This window comes from Zalophus californianus, chromosome 2 (genome assembly GCF_009762305.2).
Source record: "Zalophus californianus isolate mZalCal1 chromosome 2, mZalCal1.pri.v2, whole genome shotgun sequence".
NCBI classification, from domain to species: Eukaryota; Metazoa; Chordata; class Mammalia; order Carnivora; family Otariidae; genus Zalophus; species Zalophus californianus.
The window spans coordinates 138,121,746-138,149,580 of record NC_045596.1 but is presented as its reverse complement, the minus strand read 5'-3'; the positions used below and the strand labels follow the sequence as shown (position 1 = coordinate 138,149,580).

At 35.6% G+C, this 27,835-nt stretch overlaps 2 protein-coding genes across 3 annotated transcripts in view; one reads left to right on the top strand and one right to left on the bottom strand.

Moving 5' to 3' along the window:
• The window catches only part of MARCHF1 (membrane associated ring-CH-type finger 1), an 848,690-nt gene that overhangs the window by 548,910 nt on the left and 271,945 nt on the right, over positions 1-27,835 (top strand). The window lies entirely within an intron of this gene.
• LOC118356706 (zinc finger protein 597-like) lies at positions 19,855-21,572 on the bottom strand. Its single transcript, XM_035726041.1, has one exon. The coding sequence runs from the start codon at positions 21,411-21,413 to the stop codon at positions 20,142-20,144; it is 1,272 nt and encodes a 423-aa protein (XP_035581934.1). The 5' UTR covers positions 21,414-21,572; the 3' UTR covers positions 19,855-20,141.

Below are 27,835 nucleotides of genomic sequence, written 5' to 3'. Positions count from 1 at the left end.
TACTATCAAGTCTACTCATTTAAAGTGTATAATTTAATAATTTTTAGTATACATACAGAGTTGTGCAACCATCAGTGTAATCTAATTTTAAAACACTGTCAGCATCCCCAAAGAAATTTTTATCCATTAGCAGTCACTCTCCAGCCCTTAGGCAACTACTAATCTACTTTTGTCTCTACAGATTTGTCTATTCTGAATATCCTGTACAAAGGAAATTATACAATATGTGGTCTTTTGTGACTTACTTCTTTTACTTAGCATGATGGGGTTTTTTTTGTTTTGTTTTGTTTTTCGTTTTGTTTTGTTATTTATTTTTTTAGAGAGAGATAGAGAACACTTACATGGGGGGGAAGGGACAGAGGGATAGAGAGAGAGAATCTTAATTCAGGGTTCAACCTCCCTGAGATCATGATCTGAGCCAAAAATCAAGAGTTAGACGCTTAACTGACTGAGCCATGCAGGAGCATCTTTTCTTTCTCAGCATGATGTTTTTGAGGTTCATCCATCTTGTAGTAGTGTGTCAGTACTTTATGCCTTTCTATTGCCAAATAGTATTCCATTGTATGAATGTACCACATTTTGTTATTCATTCATCAATTGATTTGAGTTGTTTCCATTTCTTGGCTACTGTGAATGACGCTGTTATGAGCATTCATTACAAGTATTTATACGAGAATACATTTCCATTTTCTTCATTAGAAACTTACCAGTAGAATCAAGTGGCCATATTTAACTCTATATTTAACAATATGAGGAACTGCCACAATGTTTTCTATAGTGGCTGTACCATTTTAAATTTTCACCAGGAATGTATGAGGTTTCTCTACATTCTCTACATTTTCAGTTTCTCTACATTCTCTCCAGCACTTATTATTTTCTGGCTTTTTAATTATAACCATCCTAACGAGCATAAATGGTCATTGTGATTTTGATTTTTAATTTGCCTAATGACTAATGATAGCGAGCATGTTTTCAGGTATTTATTAGCCGCCCATATATCTTCTTTGGAAAAAAAATGTCTATTCAATTGTCTTTTTATTCCTGAGTTGTTCAGAATTATTTATATGTTCTGGACACAATTCGCCTATTATATATGATTTTTATAGATGGAAATATTTGCAAATATTTTTCCCCCAGTTTGGGAATTGTCTTTTCCCTTTCTTGATGATGTTCTTTGAAGCACAAAACCATTTTATTTTGATGAAATCCACCTTGTCAATTATCTCTTTTACTGATTGTGCTGTACTATTGGATCCAAGAAATTACTGCCTGACCAGAAATCACCAGAAATCACAAAGATTTACTCCTGTGTTTTCTTCTGAGGATTTTATATTTTTAGCTCTTACATTTAAGTCTGTGAGCCACTTTGAGTTAATCTTTGCACATGGTGGGTAGGACGGATCCACATTCATTGTTTTGAATGTGGGAATTCATATAATCCAGTTATTTCTAGTACTATCTACCACTAACTAGAAAGACTATTCTTTCCTTATTCAGTTGTCTTGGCTGAATTTTCTTTTTAAATTTAATTATTTTGTTCTTTTGATTTACTATTTTCTTTCTTCTATTTACTTTGGGTACAATTTGTTGTTTATTTTCTAATTTCTTGAGACAGATACTTAGATCACTGAATATCAACTTTCTTATTTTCTGATATAAGCATTTCAAGGCTATAAATTTCCCCTTTTATAAAAATTACTTATATAGGAAATATATTGTTTTTTTAAACTATCATGTGATTCAAAATAGTTTCATACTTGCATTGAATTTTTTTAACCCATAGGATATTAGAAGTATATTTCTTAGCTTTCAAATTTTGGGGGATATTTTCTAGTTATCATTTTATTATTTATTTCAATCTTTTGAAATTTGTTCATATAGCTCTATATTCCACCAAATGGTAACTTTGATAAATATTTCATGTGTACTTGGAAAGAATGTGCATTTTGTACTTGTCAGTTGCAGTGTTTTATAAAACTCAATTAGCTCAAGTTTGTCAATCATGTTTTTCAAATATTCTATATCTCCACTGATTTTCTTTTTGTTTGCTTGTTCTGGCAGTTTTGGGAGGTATGTTATTACCTTCCACTATGATTATAGGTTTATCTTTTTAATATTGCCAATTTTGCTTTATATGTTTTGAAGCTATGGTATTGGTTGCATAAAATTTCATCTTTGTCATGTACTAACCACTTGATCATTATAAAATGTTTTTCTTTATTCACAGGAGTGATTCTTTCCCTTAAAGTCTACTTCGATATTTAGTTATACCAACTTTCTTTTTATTAGTTTTTGTATGATATATCTTTTTTTACATTATTACTTTCATTTTTCTCTATCATTATATTTAAGTTGTGCCATATATATATATATATATATATATATATCATTAATAGTTGTACTTTTTTATCCACATGAGAAACATTTGCTTTTTAATTGAGTTTAATCTGATGACTTTTAATTTTGGTGTTTAAATCTACTATCTCACCAATTTTGCTTGTGTTCGCTGTTTCTTTGTTCCTATTACTTTAATTTGAATCATAGTTCTGCCACTTCCTGCTTGTGTAATCATGGGCAAGGTTCAGAATACTTAACTGATTTGACCAAGTCTTATAGCCCTGGATGGAGAATTCAGCCCTCCTAGCTCCTAATGCTGCCTCTGACTGATCTGTGGTATTTTCAGTTCTGAATCTGCCACTCATTAGTGGTGTATCTTTAAATTAGATATTTAACTTCCCTGATTGTGAGCATATAGTGATTTTAATGTCCCTCCCCACCAAAATTGCATTCTTATCTCTACCAAACGATCTTATATTTAGGGCAATTATTAAAACCCATACTAGAATGATTTGCTTCAACTTAGTCACCTAAAATTCTACTTCAAATGATTCTCTCATATTCTTCTGCGATAGCCCTGTGATTGAGCAGCCTCTATGCTTAATGCTGCCAGTGGTCCACTTGGTATCACTTTTCGAGGGAGGACACTTTCCTCTGCTGATGATTACTGTTTCCTCCACTCTGTTAGCTTTGGCCAAAAAGACCTTTCTTATTCCTTGTCTTTACCTACCTTATTCCAAAGATGGAACTTTATTCCCTATAGTAGAGAGACTAAGGTACATCTTTTAACAAGCTCTGAAGTGTAAGGTAAAGAATAAGTGTTCATTAGAAAATAAATTTCAACTACCATGTAGGTAGGGTTCTGAAGATGGATCCCTATAAAGCCAGCTCCTTCCAATTACAGGGAAGCTTGTCACTGGAAATATTCTAGAAAGCTATAAGCTAATTCCTGATGCTAAGAAAAGGAATACATATTTCATTCAATCTTGCTCAGGACTATCATACATTGCCCATTACCAGCCTATTCCAGGGAAATGGAGCCAAGCTAAATCCAGTTCATTTTTATTTTTTCTTCCAAGAGACATTTTATTATATTATTTTTCCATGTTATAGATGGGAAAACTGAGATCAAGACATTTCAAGCAAATTTTCCCTTGTTACTAAGCCAGGTAATAATAAAGAAAGAAAAAGAAACTTTTTCTAGATATAGTAACTTTATATGTAAACTAATCATGTATGATTTTGAAATACATGTGAAATTCTCAAGTTTGAGATGTATAGTCAAAATCCATAGATGAGTAATATTCCATATATACAATGGAATATTACTCAGCCATCAGTAAGGATGAATACCCACCATTTGCATTGACATGGATAGAACTGGAAGGGATTATGCTAAGTGAGATAAGTCCAGCAGAGAAAGACAATTATCATATGGTTTCACTCATGTGTGGAACGTAAGGAATAGCACAGAAGACCACAGGGGAAGGGCAGGAAAACTGGGAAGAAATCAGAGAGAGAGAGACAAACCATGAGAAGCTCTGGACTCCAGGAAACAAAACTGAGGGTTGCAGAAGGAAGGTGGGTGGAAGGGGTAACCGGGTGATGGGTATTAAGGAGGATACGTGTTGTGATGAGCGCTGGGTGTTATATGCAATTCATGAATTGTTGAACACTTCATCAAAAACTAATGATGTACTATATGTTGGCTAACTGAACATAATAAAAAATAAAATAAAAAATATCCATAAATGAGTTGCATTACTTATCTGCTTACCTATGTAGAAAGATTTCTGACTGAGATTTTAAGAACCCGGGATGTGGTCTTGTCTCTTCTTATACAATTATTATAAATGATGAAAAGAACGTTATGCTAGTTATTATATTGGGCTTTATTTACTATAAATATAATTAATGTATTTACATGATTTTGCAATAATAAATAGGTCTACCTTTTTAGAGAGGTGCACTGATCTGAGTATATGCCTAATGAGGACAAGGTAAAACTTTATATAAAGAGATTGACTTAAGATTCAATATGTGAAAACAGTCCTATTTTCTCATAACACTTTATAGAAATTGAGCAAGCATAATCAATCATGTCTGTCCTATTATAGTTATATATCACAAAAATTACTTGGAAGGACAGAGAGCATTCTATATAATTTCTCAGTAGCGTTAATTGGACAAGTTTTTGTCCAATTCCTGTTACTATTCTCTTAAAGTTACGACTTTTATGTGCATAAAACAAGATTGCTTTTCACATGCTTTTATTTCTGTGTCAAACATGAAATTAACTCAAGTGCTGATTTACAAGTACAATTCTTTTGTTGTGTTCTTGGTGAAGAACATATGTGAAGTACAAAAACATGTTGCAGCTTCTTTTTTTACTGTAACAAGACAATACATTAAATGGCTTATGTTCATTGCCTTTTGCTTGTCAGAATGGTTGAAAAATGAAGACAGGGCCCCTGGTGGTTCCCATTGCTCACTGTGGATCTGGACCTGATGATGAAATTACAGTTCACTGTGTTTTCCTTCTAACTGCTTCAGGGAAGTTTTGATTGATGTTATACAAGGGTGTGCACAATAAACTGAAACACATTATTCCACAGTAATTGTCTCCATTTCCACAGAAATCTCTGAATTACGTCCACTTTATTCAGTTGTCTTTCTAAATAAAATAACATGCTCCATAGCATGTAGCTACAAAAGTAGCCCAGATCACTGGTCTAAGGTAAAAATAATAAATAACATTTTGGAACAAACTTTCAACTGAGCTAGATGAAGGAAATTAAATCAAATTTTTCAAGTTTGGGGAGTTTTTACTAGACCCTTCTAGTTTTGCCAAATGAGTTATAATAATCAGAAAACAACTTCATTTTTTATGTCACCATCACATTAGCTCATTTTATTCTCTCATCAATTACATATATTATGGAGGACAGATATTACCTCCATCATACACACAGGAGAGTTTGAAGATTAAGGGATTGGTTCAGGGTCACACAACTAATCAGCCAGCACTGAAATTATATAATCATATGATTATGTAATCCTGACTTTCTACCTTGCTGAGTCCTAAATTCTTATTTCCATGAATTCTGTATCATTCTATATCCTTATGAAAAGCATTACATTTATCCATTTGCCCAAATTAGAAAGTACATTTTTTCCTGTCATGTACCCCCGAGCTCTAGTCACTTTCTTGATAAATCTACCTCATATACACCTTTTCAATTTGTCCTTTCCTCAGTTTGTGCCTTCATATTTGCCCTGTAATATTTCACTGGTCTCATAATTTGTCTTTCTGCTTGTAGGTCATACTGTTTCTAATCTGTTTTGAACTTTGCTTGAAAGTTGTCTTTCCAAAGCATAAAAGGAACCAAGTGCTCTAAAACCATCAATGGCTCAGTATTGTCTATAACATGCTCCAAGCTTGTTAGTATTGTGTGTGAATGAGGACCCTCACACTCAGCCTCTGTATTTACTAACATAAATTCCTTAGATGGTTCAAACTCTTCCACACCAAATAATTGCCACATAAACTGAAAACAAAACAAAACACAACAAAACAAAACACAGAAATGCTGAATGCCAACTGACAAATTCCTCCAGACCATTTTCTGTTATCTTCTACTGCTTCATGGATGAGCTTTTGTGCATCCTTTTTCCCTGAAAACTTTGATCTGGCAGTTTGGCATTTTATTTTCCTTTACTTTTGTTTGGATTTGAATTTAGTAAATACCTGACTCTGGACTTGAGACTTGGTTTTAGCCTAGCAGCTCCTTTTGTTGTTGTGCTTAGAGAAACCCCTTGGTTCTAAGAACAGACAATTCAGTTGAGAAGTATCTGGCCTTCATTCCCTTTATCAGGTAGGTTCAGTACAGGAAACAAAACTACTCTGGGAGGTCAACTGAGATGGGAATTAAGTTGTTGGAAGGGCTGAAGAATTTTTCAGCTGAGATTCTTGGCAACACTCCTAGAACTGAGATCACTATTTGTCCTAGACCATGCTGGAACAAGAGCCTCCACCCACGATCACAACTGTCTCTCTGCATCTACAAAAGGAATAGCAGATGCTTTACTGCTGCTGGGGAACCTCAACATTTTCACAGCCTTGACTGAAAGAAAGCAGCAAGTGACACCCAAGCACCAGAAAGAAGAAACTCATTTCAACTTTCCTATATCTCAAGACATTATGTAATCAATGGACCTAATTTGCATGAGAACCCTAGCTGCAAGGGAATCTGGGAAAAGCAGTTTTAGCTTTCTAAATCTAGAAGGATGGAGGGACAGAGGTTGGGTGAGCAGCCCAGGGTCCTCAGCATCCTGACAGCTCTGGCTTTTGTCGTACTCTTCTGATAGCTCCAACATTCCCTTCCTCTCCCTTCTGGACTTTCTTTGTCCCAGGTATGGCCCAATTCGTTTAGGCCAACTTGACCCATCAATTTGCTATGACTACAGTGATGAAAATATGTGTATCAATGATAAGCAGAAAAAAGAAGAAGAAATATTCTTAGATAATCTGTGAAAACTTTTGAGTTTATCAGGCATCGTTAGATCTAGTCTGCAGTTATCTTCCAAACAGTGAAACAGATAAGAAACTGGAGCCAGTTATAAAATGAAACCCATTCCTGGAATCCTCAAATATTTTGAATGAAGCTTTTGGAGGCTCTAATTAAAATGTTTACAATTTGAATTTACCCACAAAATCCTGACATTTCACCATTGCTACAGGCTGTAAACACTATATTTTAGAAACTAAACCAGAAACTAGACTAGCCAGATACCATCTATCTGCTATTTGAAAAATTAGTTTCAGAAAATTAGGAAGTCAGGCAAGGGCAAGTTATTAACCTGTCTTCTGGAAAAGGTGAGAAGGTTATCTCCTGTGTGTAGTGGGGCCTGTGGTCCAACTGTTTATCTAATTAATTTACACACAAACATAGGTGTTCACATTCTCTTCAGTACAAACCTGTAAGGAAAAATTTAAATTCATAATATAAGCTTGCATTTCCCAAAGTAGTGCTGGCAGGAAGAGTGTTTGCAAGAGATGGAAGTTTGGGTTTTTGACGTTGGTGTGTGTGTGATCACCATACAGTCCAGGGAGAAGAGCAGTCGCCATTCCTCTTTGCCCTTACTCTGGGTCTGCATTCACTTCCTTAAACATCCAGGCAAGGGCCACTGGGTGCTGCAGTAAAAGCAGTAAGGAGATTTGCAATTTCTCAATATTGAAATTTCTTGCCCTGGGGGTGATTTAAATTGGTGTATATGAAAATATGTAAGTCAAAAGGGAAAGTTACAAGTATACTAGTGACACAGTGTCTATGATAGGTTCTATGAAATGATATTCAAACACCTTGAATTTGGGTTTTTATATTAGCTCAAATGGGTCCTCTGTTCTTCTCTGCCTCTATATTGCAGAGAAAGGATGGAAAAATTCTTATCATTTATTTTCAAAATATTATGGTGTTTCACAAACTGTTTTGAATATTTTGAGTAAAATAAGTTCTTTGGAAATCCAGGTAAGCACTGAGTGAAGAAATATGCACTGAATGGTCAGAAATGCAGATAAGAAAAAGTATTTTCCTTTTCACATACTCTTCTTTCTTGTTTTTTGGGGTGTGAAAGGGTTCTGGCTGTGTTCTCCAGCACCCCACACTCCAGAGTGGATTCAGCTGCTCAGCCTGTCTGGCTAGGTGCCCCTTCCCCAAGTCTTTGTTCCTTGTGCATCCCGTCTGAACCTGTGTGCTCATTTGAAGAGAATGACCTTAGCAGGATGAGAAGCCCATGCTTTTGTTCTTCAATCGAATACACAAGTAGCTGTATTCTCCCTGTCTAGAACCTTTAAAGACTGTCTTCTGCTTTTGTTTAACAGGAATTCAAGATGTAGAAATTATAAATGTCTCTGATGAATTTGTCTTTAAAAAAAATCTAGAGCCCATAACACTTGTTTTTTGACCTATTTTTTCCTAACATATAACACAGATTCACATAACCAGAATATTCACTGTTCAGGGCTAAGGGAGAAATTAAAATGGAATTTTATTGTCCACAGCGAATTATTTTACCAACCAATTTTTTCCTTGGAAGTTGTCTTTGAAGACTTGTGCATAGAAAACTGAACACTTACTGTTCCTATTTTTAATGTAAATACACCCTTATCTCTCTCTCTCGACATCAGTTTTTTACTTGCACATCAATAGAAATGTTTTTACTTTAGTTTCTTAAAAATATTCATTTTAATCCCTTGAAATGTGCCTCCATTCAGCTACATTCCTTAAAAGTCATGTTTCCTGTAAGAAAAATAATCACAGAACAAAGTTCTGTAATGGGTGAAGCATTAGATTTTATTAAAAAATGAGAAAAATAAGAATGATATAAAATGTAAAAGCAAGTGGGAAAACCAGATGAATATGACTCAGTTATATCTCATGCTTCATTTCACTCTCCTACTATCATTCAAGATGCTTCTATAAAGTTAAAAGCAAGTATTAAAGAAACAGGAACATTTAAAAAGTAAACCAAAAGTAAAAGTTGTCAATTATGATGGATATCAGGATCACCAGAGGAGTCTGTGTGGGTGTGCATGTGTGTGGGTGTGGGTGTTTGCTGGGGGTAGAACACACATAGTTGTGTCTCATCTCTGATTCTCTGAATCAACACCAGTGTCATGCATTCCAATAAGCACACTTACACCAGAACCTGTTTTTTGTTTAGATTTGTGCTTTGGTTAGCTGTATTGGTTTAAGTCTCCAGTCAAAAAAAAAGTCTTATTTTCATTGGCAGCATGTCTAATTGTATGGTCCATTCAGTTCAATTTAGCAAAATGGCAAAATAGGTTCCATTTATGTATAGGGTACATAGAATTAACAATATTACCTGTAACTTACAAAGCATACCTGAAGTAATCCACGATTAACTTCATTGGCCTTAACTAGTAGAAAGTTCTCTATTCAGCCATGTCTTACTGAATGCTAACCATATAACAAGCATTGGACTAAGCTGAGGGGCACTCTGCTTTTGTGAAGCCTCCTGCCTTAAAGGAACTTACAGTCTAAAAAGAAACCTTGAATTCAATGTCAGAAATAATTCACTATTTTAACCAACTTATTTATTCAGTGGATTTATAAATCATGTCAGTTAGAGTACAAATTTAATCCAGATATTAAAAAGACATTATTTCACCTCGGTTCATATTTTTTATAATGTGACTGATTAGAATAATCCCCTACAAAAATGTCATGTGTTGTAATCTTCACCTGGTTTTTGATCCTTGAAATGCCTACTTCTCTCTCCCTATGACTTTCCTAATCCAATCCTAGGAAAGAGTCAATATATTGGTCAAAAATCTGATTATTAACAGACAACTGAAGCTCCACAAAGCATCAATATTCCCAGACGAGGTTCATAAGTAAAAAGCTCTATACCAGTACATATCTTATATTCAGTCTAAGCTGAATGAATATAAGGAGACATTCATTACTATCTCCCTCTCGGAGCTGGTATAAGACTGAATCTAATATGAATACTTTTAGTTTCCGTTGGGAATGACAGCAAAAAAAGATGTTTTTATTACTGATTCCCTTCTTGATCCTAAAAATGAAAATGTTCATATTTTCTATATGCACAAGGAACATAAGTTTACATAATCTTAGACTGTAAAACATATTTTGTAGTCGTTAATTCTGCCGAGATAACTATGAGGAGCTCATAAATTTTACCCAGTTTTTCTTCATGGGAATTGTGGGAAATACCTCAATATTGTCATTTATAAGTTAGGTTTACTAATATTGTTTATCTGTTGTGCCTCCTTTGATCGTGTTGTTATCTCTGTTGGGAACAACTCCATACACTTCCTGGCTGCTTCCTGAATGGAAGCATGGAGTTACGGAGCTAAGCATAAATATTATATCCTCATAGAAGCCTTTTAGCCTTTGAAAGTAAGTCCTTCATTATTCTGTCCATCACCTGTTGTTTCCTCAGAGCACTTACTCTGTTTTCCAATTATTTAATCAACATGTTTATTTGCTTATATTTGTCTGTTTCCTCTATGAACTCCATGAAACACGGTGTATGTTGGTTTTGCTAAATCACAATATTTGCTAAATATTGTAGCCTAGTGCCCAATAACAGTTTAGTATCTCAATAAATATTTTTAAATCTATAAAGACCATTCGAGTGTTCTGTAGTAAAATGAAATATATGTTTATGTACATCTTTAGGGTGCTTGTTTTCATAACTATAAATCTGGGGAGTCACTTTATAAAATGTTTTTAAATTTTCCATCAGGAAGGGCAATCAAAAAGTAAAATTTCCATGGTGAAACTTTTATATAGTTCATTGTGATTATTTTTCTTATGTTGCCTCTTTCCTAAACCAAGGAAAGAAGAAATGTCTTCAGTGATGCTTGTTAGACACTATTACCCTTCAAAGATGTTTTTAACTGTTGGATTCATAATGTGCAAGTAAATGGCCACTGCCAGATTGCACTACAACATTGTTACATTACTAGACAATAAACTAGAGAAATTAAACAAGGTACAGTAATAAATAAATCAGCTAAAGAATAAAATATTTCATCAGTTATTTTTAACATCTCATAAAACCTTAGTGCTATTTATCAGTATTTGATGTCTGTAAAAGTTTTCATGACAAACCAAAGGTCAAAGGCCAAAACATATTACTTCCTATCTTCATTCACTGAGGAGAGTTTTACAAAAGTACTCAGTCGTATGTTATGTAACAGCCGGTGCACTGCCATGATCTCCACTGGAGGGGTATAGGGTACCTTCAATGTCTGGATAGCCATGCATAATTTGCCTCCATTCATACAGTGAGAGGTGAAAGATGGATCACCAGGAACTGATCTATATTATCACTTCACTGAAATTCCAAAATCAGTGGCCAGACCTTAAGGGAAAAATATTTTGGTGAGGCATAATTAAATGATCAATTATTGTGTAAATATGAAGTTCTAGGTAAGCATTTATATTCATTCCAGATTTTAGAACTGAATAGTTTAGAAGCTGAGAAAGGATGGATTGTGTTCAAAGATAATTCATTAATGGTAAAATACTATATAAGAGGGAGGTGTTATACAAATAAATAATATGGGACCTTTTTGAGAGGTAAAACCTCTAGGTTAGATTAATAGCTGCTTCCCATGACAAGTGAGAGTCAATAAAATAAGGTTTAGTGTTGTTAAAGAGTATAAAAAGAGAAGTATGTCCAAATATACAGATGCTGAGAGCATATAGTACCAAAAATATATGGGGCCAAATGTTACTTTTTCTCATACAAGTTTCAGCCTCTTGACACCTAATTTAGGACAAGTGTTCATTGTACAAATCACACAGCCTTTAGTTCCTACTATGAACATATTTATAATTCAATACCAACTCCACATAATGATCTGATGGAATGACTAGAAAAGAAAAAGTGCTAGATCAATACAGCAGAGAAGTTATCAGTGGGAGTTCCTGAGCAAAGAGGAGCAAAGAAACATAGAGAATACAACATCTCATAGCTCACAGGTAAGACTGTCCTGAATGGAAAAATAACCTGTTTCTCCAAGAAAGACCTATATGGAAACTGAATTTTTAAAAAATTAGGCATAGGGTGTGCCTGGGTGGCTTGGTAGGTTAAGTGTCTGACTCTTGATTTCAGCTCAGGTCATGATCTCAGAGTTGTGAGATCGAGCCCCTCATCAGAGTTCGTGCTGGGCATGGAGCTTGTTTAGGATTCTCTATCTCCCTCTGCCTCTTTCTCTCTCTCTCATTTTCTCTCCATCTCTAAAAATAATAAAATAAAATTAAATAAATAAAAATTAGGCATAGAACCTTAATTATATATACACACACTTTTATTATATATTTATACTTTATATATATTATATTTTTATATGTATGTGAATTCATATATATGTACATACATATATATACATATATACACACACACACATATATAAATGTTAAAGAAATACATTATCAATATAAACCACAAGGGAAAGACTGAGAAAGGCAAATATATGACTTCATTTATATGTGAAATCTAAAAAACAAAACAAACAAACAAACATAGATACAGAAAACAAACTGGTGATTGCCAGACGGAAGGGCAGTGTGAAGAATTGGTGAACTTGATGAAAGGGATTAAGAGGTGTGAACTGCCAGTTATAAAATAAATAAGTCATGAAGATGTAATGTACAGCATAGAGAATATAGTCATTTGTATTGTAATAACCTGGTATAATGGCAGAGGGTAACTAGAATATCAAGCTGACCATTTATTAATGTATAAAAATATCGAATCACTATGTTATATACCTGAAATTAATATAATGTATGTTAGTTATAATTCAATTAAAATAAATATGAATAAAAAGATTTTATTAATTTTAAATTTCTATAAAACAGGTAATATATTAATGTTTTCTCAATTTCTATTACTAAATTTTTAAAATCACTCAATTCCAAATGTATTTTTGGTTCAAAGTACATTGATTATATTTCACTAAATTTAGAAAACTGAAATGTAATTTTCCTGGAGGCTTGACATTATTTAATCATCCTTTTTTATCATCCTTATCATTAGTTTTCTCTAGGTTATATTATTTCAACATACTTTAATTATCTCTTCTGATCATTCTACTTTGTAATGTTTATGCTGTTGCAGTGATAATGATAGAATAGTTGAATCAGGATGGAAAATTATTGACTTAGTTAATCATCTAAGACTAATGACCACTGATACGGTTTTCAAAACAATTATGGTTTACATTTGATGATAACCTGAAGTTGGTTGGAAAATTGTTTTTGCTGTAAAACTCAAAAAGTAATAGTCCTCTTAAATCTCTACTATCCTAATGCATTCCTTTTGTCTTTTATTAGATAAAACTCAAACAGTAGTCAGAGCAGGGTGTTTAGAGTTCATTAGACTCAGGTGCAGATTATGGTTATGCCATTTACCAATACCTGATCCAGGCCAACTTATTTTAAATTCTCTGATACTCAGTTTCTTCATCTGTAACATGGCAGCAATAATACCTTCCTTGCTGGGTAGCTGTGAGATCTTCTATATAAAGCAGGTGGCAAAGCAATTAGCATTGTAATTTTTTTATGGCACAAACTTCAGACACCAGAATACTTCTGGAGGGCTAAGTTACTATGGAAATGTGAAGAAAATTCTTCATCCCTTCCCCTACTCCTTGGTGGCCTAAAAGTCTATTTTATAAGCAAGGTGGCATAAGACTAAAGAAAATAAAGAGAGACCATATGTGTTTGCAGCACAATGGATTTAACAACAGGTGAAGGGAGGGAAAAGACTATGAGTGGTTACAGTCATAGAGTCCACAGTTTATAGCAGGTTTTCTCCACCCAGATTCATGAATGGAATTCACCTTATGTTTAAAATTCAGAAAGTGTACTTTCCTGGAGGAAGGAGTCACAAGTTTTATCATATTCTCAATGCGATCTGTGACCTCTGCACCTCAAACAACTGGCTTAAAACCTAGCACTCTTCTTTCTTTGCCTTACTATTTGAATAACTGGCAAATAAATAGATGGCAGTGCTGTTTTTAATCATTACTTTTGCATTTTCCCAATTGTGTATGCATGTTGCAGAGTAGAAATAATGATAAGGCAGGTGGCTTTTAAAATGGAAACTCAACAGAGAAAGAATAACCTTCTTTGTGATAAAACAAAAATCATGGGATCCAATGCACAGAGTGGATGTTCATGATAAGAATTGCAAACCATTTGTCCATACAGTTACATATTCCTTTAGATTTCCAACTTAGAAATCAAACAACAAATGATTTGTATCTAAGTAATTCAAAGTTGAGAATATGGTTAAAAAAGACAGGGTAAATGGGACGCCTGGGTGGCTCAGTCAGTTGAGCACCCGATTCTTGATTTCAGCTCAGGTCATGATCTCAGGATTGTGGGATGGAGCCCTGCATTGGGCTCTGCACTCAGCATGGAGTCTGCTTGAGATTCTCTTTCCCTCTCCCTCTGTCCCTCCCCCAACTGGCTCTCTAAATAAATAAATAAATAAATAAATAAATAAATAAAATCATAATAAAAAAGACAGGGTAAATGAAAAGTAATTGAATCTGCAAAGCTTATAAAAATTATGCAAAGTTATGCTTTTATTAATTTTATCTAATGACATGATCATATAACACCACCAATTTCTTTGCATGTCTGTTGCCAGTGGCAGTATGAGGAGGTGAAGCTATTGCGGGAATCTTGGTCTGTGCTTTCTTTTGCAAGAGGAGCTTCCATTTTGTGATACCAGAGGCACAGATGGTTCTTTCCCAAGGTGGAAGTGTAATTGAATAGTGCTATTTTCTGAACTAGTAAAAGAGAAACTCTTTTTTCCCAGGGCCTTGGCAATCAGCGAGAGATTTAGAATTTGAAGTTGCAACTTTCCACTTTTATGGTCTTTGGTCTACAAAAGACAGCTTTTCCTTGATTTGTTAAATTGGTCATTTCTCAATTAAATTGGAAAAACTAGAGAGAACCTAAAAACTAATTAATGCAGTTTCTAATCCTGCTAACAAAATTTTCATGATGAATTTTTAGTTTATCTTCTTGGAACTTTTGGATTTTTGTCCCATAGTACTGTTTGATTTGCATCATAGTGTCAGTGATTTAATTTACCACAGATTTACCAGTCTGGATGATTGATATTATTTATATTTATATTTAATATTTTTCTACAAATATTTATTAAATACCTACTATTGTCCACCCTATACTAGACATTGCCAATACATGATTCTTGGCTTCATGGTTCAGATGGAGAAATAGCCATTAATTAAATAACCAAACACATGCTAAATGTGAAAGTGAAATTATGATGGATGCTAGAGAGGAGTGGTAATTGTGTAAAAGTGCATATAATTAGAAAGGAAGGCTACCTGGAAGAAACAACACTTGTGTGGGACGTGAAGGGTAAGAGTTAATTGAACAAAGAATGGAGGGAAGCATGCACCAGGCTGAGGAAACCACATGCAAGCCCCCGTGGTAACAAAGGTTATGGTGTGTGTGAAGACCAAGATGGCCAGTGAGATTAGAGCAGACAGAGCTGGGCGAGGGCCTTACAAGATGATGCTGGAGAGATGGGGCAGGACCATATTGGGCAGCGTAGGCTAGGTTGATGAGCTTTCTTTTTATCCTAAGAGCCTAAAACATTTTAAGCTGTTAGGTGCCATGATTACATTATACTTACATTTTAAAAATGCCTCCTGCAGTGTAGAAAATGCCGTGGGACAAGAATAGATGTGGGTAGACCACCTGGGAGGCTATTTTGGTGTCCCAGGAAAGAGATGATGAAAGCACAGACTGGAATTCATGGGAGGTAGTATTTGGGGGTAGAAAGAAGTGGATGTGTATGAAATCTATAGAATCAACTTTACAGGATTCAGTGATGGGTTAAATGTGGAATGAGAGGCTGAGAAAAATGCAGTACCACCCTAGCTTTCCAGCTAGCAGAATTTGATGAAAGTGTTCCTATTATTAGGCAACACTGGAACAGAGTGGGTTTGGGTAGACTGCAGGGAAGATAGTAAAATTCATGTTAGCTATTATGAATTCGAGAGCCTTTTGAATATCTAAAATAAGATGTCAGTAGACTTTGAATAAAAGATTTGCCGCCCAACAGTGGTCTGAGTTAGAGATATATATTGGTATGTCATTGAATCTGTGAGCGTGAATGATTTTCCTAGCGAGAAGGGATAAAATGAGAAAAATGGATGGCATAGAATAGAGTCTGGGAAATTATAAATTTTAATGGCCAGGTAGCGAAGGGTGGACCTATAAAGGGAGGCAGAGAAGGAGCAGCTGGAGTTACAACAACTAGGTGAGGGTTGCGATGTGGAAGTTTCTAAATGGGAGTGCTTCAAAAGGACAGCTGAGGTTGGCATTATAGAATGCTGGTAAGAGTGCAGGTAAGAATAAAAATTGTCTACTGTATTTGATGATGCAAAAGTCAGCAATGACCTTACCAAGAGCTATTTCAGTAGAGTGTTAGGAATGAAGCCAGATTATCATGACTTGGAGACTGAGAGGTAAGAAAGTGGAGACATGGGGCGCCTGGGTGGCTCAGTCATTAAGGTCTGCCTTCAGCTCAGGTCATGATCCCAGGATCCTGGGATTGAGCCCTGCATCGGGGTCCCCACTCAGCGGGAAGCCTGCTTCTCCCTCTCTCACACCCCCACTTGTGTTCCTACTCTCGCTAACTCTCTCTCTCTGTCAAATAAATAAATAAAATCTTAAAAAAAAAAAAAAGAAGGTGGAGACAGTTGGTACAGGCAACTCCTTTGGGAAGTTTGACTGTGAAGGAGAGAGAGCCTTAGCTGGAGGAGAACATAGGGCCAGGTGTATGATAAAAAAAAAAAAAAAAAGATATATTTCCTTTTCATGATCACACGGACTTGTGCATGTTTAAAGGATGATGGGAAGATTTCAGGTGAATATGAAAGTCAACAAATAAATCATTTGGTTTACGGTTTCCAGAAGGCAGTAGGGAATGAATGCACCATAGAGGGAATGGCCTTAAATAGGCAAAAGTACAGTTTTTAATAAGAAAATGATAGAAAGGGTAGGTGCATTTGCATGTTGCAGTTTGTATGATTGGTGTCATGAAAACCGGGGGGTTGGTTTGGGAAGATGAAGAAATTTCTGAGAGTTCTAGTTTCTTTATAAAGTAGGAGGCGAGATCCTTTCTGATTATGAGGAATTTGAAGAGGTAGGAGTTTATCAGAGGTTCTTGATGAGATTCGAAAAGTTTTGAAATGGTTGTAGCAAATTGAAAAGAAAGTTTTCAGAGGGACAAAGTAAGGTTCACAGAAGGCATTTCAGGGCATTGAGTTTGGTAATCATTAATTTATGAGGGAATGAATTTGACCTACTGTAAATTCTCAAGTAGCACTTCTGGTAAAGCCATAGAGAACTCAGATGGGCATTGTTTCATTCAGACCTGTAGTTCTACCATCCAAGTACAATGAAAAAGCAGGGAAGCAGGGACACCAGAAAGTATGTTAATAAAACTAAAAAAAAAAAAAAACTATATATTATCAGCTTGATAAGAAGGTAAGTGAAGAACATAGAGAGGCAAAGGAATGGCATGTCCAAGAATGGTTTAAAGATGGCTGTCATGGGCGTGGGTGAATAAGAAGGATGGATGTGGAAGTGCATTCATTAGAGATGATAGCAAGTCCAAGCCGTGACTCTAGGGTGGATGGCTGAAGAGGAAAAGGAGAAAAGAGCTTTGGGGATAAAGGATTTGGGAGAGGGGAGGGGATTAATGGCTGAGTTAGGGACAAAGAAGGCCAGGGAAATCTGGAAACAATATACTTGATTTAAAATGTTCTCTTCTTACCAAGAGATGTCAGAAAATGATTTTCTAACCAAAAAGAGATATTAATTCACTTTGATTAGAAAAACAAATATTATGACATGCATCCCTTATATCTGTCGGGATTCGTGAAACATGGACAAAGGGATATTGTGCAAAATCCCACAGGATTAACAAGTAGAGAATCTTTTATTATTTTTCCCCAGAAAGAAGCAGATTAAAACAAAACAATGGAATAAGAAATAATTGAAATATTAGTAAATGAAGTAACCTAAGACAAACTAAAATAGCTAGGTAATAGTTTTATTAAAGGTAATTTTCCCACTTGTTTCCAAAAAGTATATGAACACTTGACAGAAATGCCACCAAGTCCTGATTGATGGGTAAATTTTATTTTTAATTCAACTGAAGGTGCATACTATGTGGGTGCTGTCCATTATACATATTCTTGAGTGCAACAGATGATGAAGTGTGGTCTATAATTGTTTGAAAGTAGCTCCTACTAATGAGTAAAGAGATAAAAGGTAGGAACCATTTGACACTAAGGAAAGAGGATGTGCTCTCTGAAATATGTGAGATAGATAGACGATAGATAGATAGATGATAGATATAGATATGTAAGTATGTATCTATCTAGATATTTATATATTTATGTATATAAGACAGAAAAACACTGTGGTTAGGAGAGCAACCAGAATTGAAAGTTCACAAAGTAACAGTGGTATAAACGGGGAGACATTGTTTTGTTATAATTTTGAGTGAGTTGTAATTGTTGAAGACATATCTAGCCTTGTTTTTCATCTTATGGCTATTTCTAATATATTCCAAAATAGTCTGGCACTTGCAATCATGCAACTAACAAAACTGCTGAGAAAGTAACGGACAAAAGCAAAACATGGTACGGTGAGCAGTGAATAGATTTGAGGTCAGAAAGAGCTGAGTCCTGCATTTATTTTGAAAATAAAATTTACCCATCAATCGGGACTTGGTGGCATTTCCCCCACTTAGTAGCTGTGGGCTTTCACCAAGTTCCCTAGTTCTCCTGACCCTCAGTTTCTTCATTTGTAAAGTAGAGATCGTCATGGCTCCTGGGAGGGTGGCTGGAAGGGTTATGTGAAATTCTGTAGATAGTGTGACAAAGTGCCGGATACACAGGAGCTGCTCAGTAACCTCTCCTTGAGGTTATGCAGTGTAGTCATTGACCATGGGCTTGGAAACCAGACACCAGATCCCAGCCCTGCTACTTACTAGCTATTTAACTTCAGCCAAGTCACTTACCCTTCATGGGATTCAGTGTTCTCATCTGTAAACAGAGATAATAACACCACTTATCTCAAAAGGGCTGTTGTCAGAATTAAACATATTTATGCCTCTTTAAACACAGCCTGATGTGTAGTAAGTATCCGGTAAGTATTTATTTGTAAAGATTGTATTAAAATTCCTTAATTATAAAGTAGTATTAACTAATTAGAAGCTTTTATTTATAGTATCATTGAAGACCTTTTGTTAGGGTATGTGATCAAGAAGGGGAAACGTATGAAAGTAAAGAGTTTTAGTTGAACCATACGTTATTTTTGAAAATCACACTAAGGTGTTTCATTCATCTGATGTGGTCTCTATACTTTTTGAAGATCAGTATAATTCATGGTAATGATCCACCAAAAAGCATATAGGACTCTATAAAAAGTAATCTCCTGCTCATTGATCAGCCTCAGGTTCTAGTCCCTTTTCTTAGCCAATTTTTCAATGCTTTTGCAGCAGTTTAGATGTAATTACAAACATCTGGTCCCACTGACGTCCCTTTAGCTTTACAGTGTTATTGCTCAAGCTCCAGACACTCTTTTTAGAAGCACCATTTTATTGTTCATTTAGTAGAAATGAAGCAACTCTGAGTGCAATATGGTTGCAGTGATATAAGTAATTTCTGGCAACCCGTAGAGACAATGTTTACTACTTTGTTCTTGGTAAATACATGTGCATTTCCCTTGAACATATTACTTGCAGATAGTATTTACTTTTTCCAGCCACAAAAAGGGGACATGGAGGGAGTTAAGATGCTTGAAAAAGATGTATGCCATGTTTATTTTTCATTTGGTTGTCTCATTTCCTCACGTTTTTGCATTAATTATTATTTTTTTTTTTTTAATGAAAACTGAATTTAAAGAAAAGTTCCATATCATTCTCTGGCTCATACAAATGCAATGTGAACAGTGACTGAGTTACTGAGTTAGAATCCTGGCTTCGTTCACTAGCTGTAACATTATCCTTCCTCGGTTATAAAATGGAAATCATAGTGCCTAAAGCAAGGCTGTGATGGAGACTAAGTGACACGTGACATGGAATGCATATAAAGTGCCTGGTACATAAAGGGTAACTGGTTCCCAGTTTGCAGTATAGATACTGAGAAGCACAGCGTCGTTAATGAAAACTTGCTATATTTACATGGTGGTTTTCGTATGGGTTTGCTGATGAACGATGAGATGCATATTCAACCTGAAATTTTCCCCACACATGGTACATTTAAAAGGTTCCTCTCCTGTGTGGTTCTTCTGGTGGCATGCAAGCTCTGAGTCCAAAATAAAACTTTTTGCCCATGTTTTGCATTTATGGGGCTTTTCCCCTCTATGAATGCTCTGATGGGAAATAAGCTCAGAGACACGAAGGAAGGTCTTCGCACACTCAGGACATTTTAAAGGTTTAAATTTTGAGAACAAAAGCATATTTTCCCCACAGTCACTGCAGTGTTCAGAGTCATCTGCATGGCCCTGCTCAGGGAGGACAAGGTGTGAGGACTGCCCGAAGCACTTCACACACTGAGTGCACTGGTACTGGGTGGCTGACGTGTGCATTCTTTCATGCAAAGCAAGATTTGTTTTCTGACCAAAATATTTACCGCAGTCAGTACATTCATAGGCTTTTTTGGCAGCGTGGGTTTTCTGATGCTGTGACAATCCTGGGAGCCACATAAAACCTCTCCCACATATGCCACATGTGTGGGGTTTCTCCTTTATGTGGATATTCATGTGCCGAGACAGATGTGAGTGCTGGCGGAAGCTACTGCCGCACTCAGCACACTTATAAGGCTTCTCGCCAGTATGGATTCTCCTGTGTGTCCTCAGGTTGGCTCTATGATTGAAAATCTTCCCACAGTCACCACATTTATACTTTTTCTCTCCAGAATGAGTTTTCTGATGCAAAACAAGGTATGAGTTATCACTGAAGCTTTCGTCACATTCAGGACACTTGTACAAATTTTTGGCTTCTTCCCCAGGAAATTCAAGAATTTCAGAAAGTGCTCTGGTTCCTAAACACTGAGACAGTTCTAGTAATGGAGTTTGGTTTTCAATGGTAATTAATAGGCTTATGAACCTTTTCTTGCAAGCCGGAGCTCCACCTGATACTTTCCTTTCTGGGTCTCCAACTCCAGTCTCAGATTTTTCTGGGTAATAGATAAGGGGCACAGTGATGGAGGAGTTTTCTGGGGCAAGTTCTTCAAATCCCGTAGACTCTAGATTTAACTGTTGAGAAATTTCAGTCTTGCCTTCCCCTCCCATCAAGGCCATATCCTCGAAACACTCCTGTGTAGTATCTCTGCTGAGGGACCTCTGGACAGGGTGCAGACTCACATACTCCTCTTGAGAAAAATACACAGCCAGATCCTCAAACAGCATTGGCCCCTGGGCCCCGGTTGTTGGAAGCGTGGACGTCATCTCAGGGGGTGGGAGTGCCTTCCTCAAGTGGCCACACTGACTTCAAGACAGATCGCTCTGAGATTAGTGATGTTAGAAAGTCTCCCGCTACCAGGACAGAAGGAGCAGAGGGCGACGCCCGAGGGGCACTCTAGACCGAGAGCCACAGCCACTGCGATGCTCCCGCCCGTTTTTGCATTAATTATTAAGCAGATAGTTCTCACAATTTTTCTATGAAGAAATGACTAGGTACTTTTCTGGAATGTCTCTTGCAATCTTCTGGTATGTTATACAATTTACATAGACCAGACATAAAAATTATTAGAATTCTTGAAAGATTTTTGGTAGTCCTAAGTATTTTGAGATCTTTGAAGAAAAAGATCTTACTGAATGGAATGATAAAAGCACAAAAATTTAGCTATGGGCACAGTGCAAAGAAATTGGTCCATGAGAGCTGGGATCCAACAGTTGGAATCTCAGCCCTTCCACCAGACAGCTGTGTAATCATTACTGAGGTATTTTTCTTACTCTGATCCTCTATAAAGTAGGGCTAATAATACCCATAAAAAGTGCTGTGAAGATTTAATGCAGTCATGTGGATTATTCAACCAGTACTGTGCATTACCCATAATAAATGCTCTGTTAAATTTCTTCTTTTCCTTATCAATAAGTACATGTTGCACATAGTTTTACTCAACGGTTTTCTAGATCTGCCACAAAAGAAGTTTCTTCAAAATTGTAATATGGTTACTTAGATATTAAAGAAATAAAGACTGAGACCATTTTATTTATAAATATGTATGCGCATTCATTATCAGTAGGATCTCTGGTTGTTCTTAAAGTCTTGATTTAAATGGAAAACTCATGAGAACATGTTATGATGAAAGTAGATAAATAAAGAGTTTCTTACTGTTTTGAAGCAAAAGTATTAAATGTATTCATGTCAGATTTAAAGTAGGATGCCAACTTAAATTTTATCATAATAATGTTGTAATTACTACTGTACTTTCTGGACAAATAAGCCAAAGATATTTTCTTTATTCGTGAGTATATCTGGTTAGCAATTATGGCCTTTTCATTCTATCTTAACTTTAAAAAAAATTATGTGGACCATTTTTTCACATGGATACACTTACTGTAATTTCAAAAACTGGTAGAAAAAAACTTCAAATTTTCAAACTTGGACAAACATTGTATTTCTTATGATAAATAATGAAATTCTAAGAAAAAATACTGACATTTTATGCAGTTGTAGAATTTAAAAATTATTTTAGCTTGTTTACATAATGTCAACGTCTCAAAATCCTTTAGTGTTTGTTGATAGTTTTTTTTTTACAGAAAAAAAACTAAAATAGAAAATAAATGATTTGCCCAAAGTCACAGAGTATATGTGTTTGACCCAGATGGACCCTAAGTTTTCTGACTTTTAGTCCATCTCAATTTCTATTATATCATGCTGCAAAGTTTCTTTCCCCTAAATAACGTGTAGTCATGGCAAACAATTTTATAGTCCTATTAGAATAATTTTTTTCAATTATGTTACTGACTGACTTCTGAGATGTGTGGAGTTTGCAATTAATTTAGTCATTTTATAGGCTTATTTTTGGCTGAAACTGCTTAATGAAGTAATCCGAAACTTGTATATAACAAAATTAAGTGAATGAAACTAATTTGTATATTAAAATACGAATGGATGTAATGCAATTTCAGTTTTTGCTTTTTAATCTCTTTTTAAAGTATTTTTTATTTTAATACCAGTATAGTTAACATACAGTGTTATATTCTTTCATCTCTTTTTCAAAATATAATTGACTACAAGAAGCTTTGTAGAAGTTGTATCTGTATAATATTCTAGTGTAGCATTCTGGTTGGGTTAGCAGTAATGCACACTATGCATTGTCCTAAGGAAATCTGAGGGTAGAATCATCTTTTGAATAATAATGCTTATTTACAGATGACCAACCAGGATAATAAAGTTGTTTAACAGAATTGAGGCAAGATATCAAGCAACATGCAAAGAAACTGACATGAGTCTGAGAGTAGGGGCGCCTGGGTGGCTCAGTCGTTAAGCGTCTGCCTTCAGCTCAGGTCATGATCCCAGGGTCCTGGGATTCAACCCCGCATTGGGCTCCCTGCTCAGCGGGAAGCCTGCTTCTCCCTCTCCTGCTCCCCCTGCTTGTGTTCCCTCTCTCGCTATGTCTCTCTGTGTCAAATAAATATAATGTTTTATTTTATTTTATTTTATTCTCAGACTCATTTTAAAAAAATGAGTCTGAGAGTAGAGTCAATATTTTGGGATCAAATATGGGTTGGAATCTCAGGTCCTCCACCAGTTACCTCTGTGATAGGTGTGGTGAGGGTCATTTAAGCACTCATATTCGTGGATTCCTCTTCTTTGAAGTCGCTGAAAGGGGTGCAGTGGCAGGTGCCTAAGCTTAGAAATCAGCTTGCCAGCATTCAAGACTCAAATCCGTGGATAACCAGTCATGTAGCTTTCATCATGTGCTAAGTCCACAATTCCAAATCCATAAACCTCTGAAATCCCAGTGATTTTAATAGTTCATTTGCCTAGAATACCTCTCCTATGCTGACCTGAACTATTTATAATCTTAACTTATCCCACTTAAAGTGAAGGAAAACAGTGATGTTTTCGCTTCTGGTATCATTTCATACCCTATTGTGATGTTATAAAATTTAGGATTTGTGTATCATATTAACTTCTAAAATAAAATGAATAGTAAAATTCTGAATTCCAAAGCTCACTTAGTTCCAAAAGTTTTTAAGCAGATGCTGTGAACCTATGCTTCAGTTAGCTTCCTCATCTATGAAATGAGGATGAAACATACCTGAATCACTAAATTGTGGAGACTAAATGACATAAGGAAACTGCGAAAGTTTCCTGTGTCCTTTCATTCTGTTTTGATTTTGTTTTTGTTTTCTGGCAAAAACAATGTGTGAGCTCTACCCTCTTAACAAATCTGTAAGTGCACTATACTTTATAGTTATCTATAGACACTGTGTTTTGCAGTGAATCTGACACTCATTTTGTATAACTGTAACTTTATTATTATTATTATTAATTATTATTATTTATTTTTTAGGGAAGGAGAGAGTCGGGAGAGGGGCAGAAGGAGAGGGAGACAGAATCTAAAGCAGGTTCCACGCCCAGCATAGACCCTGACGTGGGGCTCAGTCTCATGACCCTGAAATCATGACATGAGCCAAAATCAAGGCTTGAATGCTTAAATTTAATCAACTGAGCTACCCAAGCACCCCTATAACTGTAACTTTATACCCAGAACCTGATTATCTTTGGATAGAAATTTGAAATTGCTACTTTGTAAAAGAACATTGAAGGCAAAAGAAAAGGGGGTGGCATCATGGAAAATTTCAAAATATTGTTAAGCACTTTTAAATTTATTTATGAATAATACTTTTTAAAAAATACTGTTGAATTACAGACTATGGAAAACACCATTATTCTTCAGAGATTAACATTGCTAAAGATATTAAATAGGCCCAGACAGGAGGCATCCTCAGACCTACACACTGAACTTTCCCTCCTTTTTTCTCCTCTTTTTCCTCTATTTTTTTTATAACCTCAGCAACTTGAGTTGTCTATTCAAGGATGGAGTCCAGGATTGGGAGGGCAGTTCTAAGGGCTGACTCTAAAAGGGTCAGTTTTTGATTGCCGGGTCCCTTGTACCAGTCTTTCCCAATTATATCTTGGTGGTCAGGCATTCAAACTGGAGGTGACTACCAATCTGATGGTTTTTGCTTAGAGTTTTCACTGGTACCATTTACAGAAAACCTTACCAAGAAAATCCAATGACAGAAAAAAAGTGAGGTTTTGTAGAAGTTACTGAACTTGACTAAAATCTATAGTGTTACTTCTATCACTTTATTTATACAATACAAATTAGTCCTTAACACTTTAAAATTATGTTTATTTAAAAATATTTTCATTTTGACCAAAAGCTGATCACATATATGTCATATATGTGTATGTATTCAGCTTTTGTATAACATATGTATACATACATATATATATGTTATATACAAATAAATGAAGGAAAAGAAATGGTATATATCTTTTGCTCATACTAATATCCTCAGCAGATACTATTCACTTCATGTAGTTTTGGCTTTCAATATAAAATGTGACCTTTTCTTCTGTCTTATTCTGAAATCATGGAGAACTTCATAATAAGAGTGAACCAATAGCAATTTAATATTTTCAGTTCTTGTGGAAATTTTCTCTTACAATGAGATAGGCAGAAATGGTATTTATGACTAAAGTGCTATTTTGAAATAAATAGGAAAAGTGTGAAATATTATAGATGTCATTATAAAATGCAAATATCATAGCAGAGTGGATTAGACATTGAGGTCTCAGCTGGGTTTTACTTGAACCTATTACTTTATAAAGATAAAAAATGGTAAAAAGTTTTTCTTGTTCTCTCTTTCTCATAAATAAAGAAAGAAATAATAAATAAAATAAATAAAATCTTTTAAAAAGGGGGCATCTGGATGGCTCAGTCGGTTAAGCATCCAACTCTTGGTTTCAGCTCAGATCATGATCTCAGGGTCATGAGGACAAGGCCCGTGTCAGGCTCCATGCTCAGTGGGGTGTCAGCCTGAGATTTTTCTCCCCCTCCCTCTGCCCCTTCCGCCTCCTTTGCTCGCACATAGCTTTCTCTCTATAAAATAAATAAAAAGTAAAATCTTTAAAAAAAAAGTCTTTCTTGTTATTAGCATGCCACTTTGTATAATCCATAGCTACGCTAGTCTCACACAAATCGTGACTTTTTTTTGTAAGTTTGCCAGAGAATATTTATTAATTGGCTTAACAATAGCAAAGCATTTTAAAAATGTCAAATAAAAATCATGTGTTCATTATTATTTATAGGCTAGAGATTAGATAGAGTAAGAGGGAGAAGGTGGAGTGAAGCCTGGGAATCAGTTGCAGGGATACAAGAAGGGAAAGAGGAGAAAGAGAGGGCTTGATGTGTTTGGGATGAGGTGATAGAGATGGTGCTAGGTTTGAAGTCCCAACTCTATGAAAGGGTAAGACTGTCTAATCTAACCACCACCCAAACAATATATCTCATGTATCTCCTTAAACACAAAAGTAGATGTAAAAGTATTTCCATGTGCCCTTCCTCTCACATTCCCATTTCGAGATCCTGTGCCTTGCTTGTCTAATTTCCCCGTGCTATTGCTGACTCTGAAAAACCTTTTTGTTGACCAATATTAAATTTCCAAAACATACATTGAAAAGACATTTTAATTAATAATTCGGATTGAAATTTCCTTTCAGCTGTAGCATTTCAAATTGAGGCTGCGGAACTTCCGCTAAAGTAGGTCAATCAAGCAGGGGCAGGACTGCCAATTGTGTACTTGAGTCAGAAAACCTTATCTAGAAGAGCCAGGTAGTTATCATGGAGAAGGATATTCCAGGCAGCACATGATTAGTGAAATGGACATTTTATTGTACGTGACCAGGAGTTATTATTGGGTTTTGGTTAGCTCTGGTTTTTGTTACAGTAACATTGCCTAGTTGGAATTCAACTAATGACACTCAGTATCTGCATATAAGTAATTTTTTCTCTCTCTCAAAATACTGTGTCACAAAATAGCACAACAGGAAGCTTACAGTGCAGGAAATGTGTGTAGGACTGAGGGGAGACAATCCAGGGGAAGAGCCTGATTTTTACTATGATTACCCAAAGAGTCTGTGACTAATCACTTCAGAGTCAATTCTGTAATTCATAAGCTAAAGTTCTAAAAATATTGTTAGATAAGTGGTAAACCTTCACATATAACAATTTTACAATAAAAATAAATACTTGGAGAAAATACAGAAAAGCATAAAGAAGCAAATAAAAATTATCTAGGATTTCACAAATTAAGTGCCATTAAATTTTGGATGTATTTATTTTATTGTGTTATGTTAATCACCATACATTACATCATTAGTTTTTATGTAGTGTTCCATGATTCATTGTTTGCGTATAACACCCAGTGCTCCATGCGGAACGTGCCCTCTTTAATACCCATCACCAGGCTACCCCATCCCCCCACCCCCTCCCCTCTAGAACCCTCAGTTTGTTTCTCAGAGTCCATAGTCTCTCATGGTTCGTCTCCCCCTCCAATTTCCCCCCTTCATTTGGATATATTTATTTCCACTGTTTGTTCTATATCTATTCTTTTAAAGATTTATTTATTTATTTATTTGAGAGAGAGAGAGCACAGGGGTGGGGTAGAGGGAGATGGGGAGTCTTAAGCAGACTCCACGATCAGCATTGAGCCCCACTCGGGCCCCACTCAGGGCTCAGTCTCACAAGCCTGAGATCACAACCTGAGAAGAAACCAAGATTCTAATGCCTAACTGACTATACCACCCAAGCACCCCTGTTCTACATCTATTTTTAACATAGTTG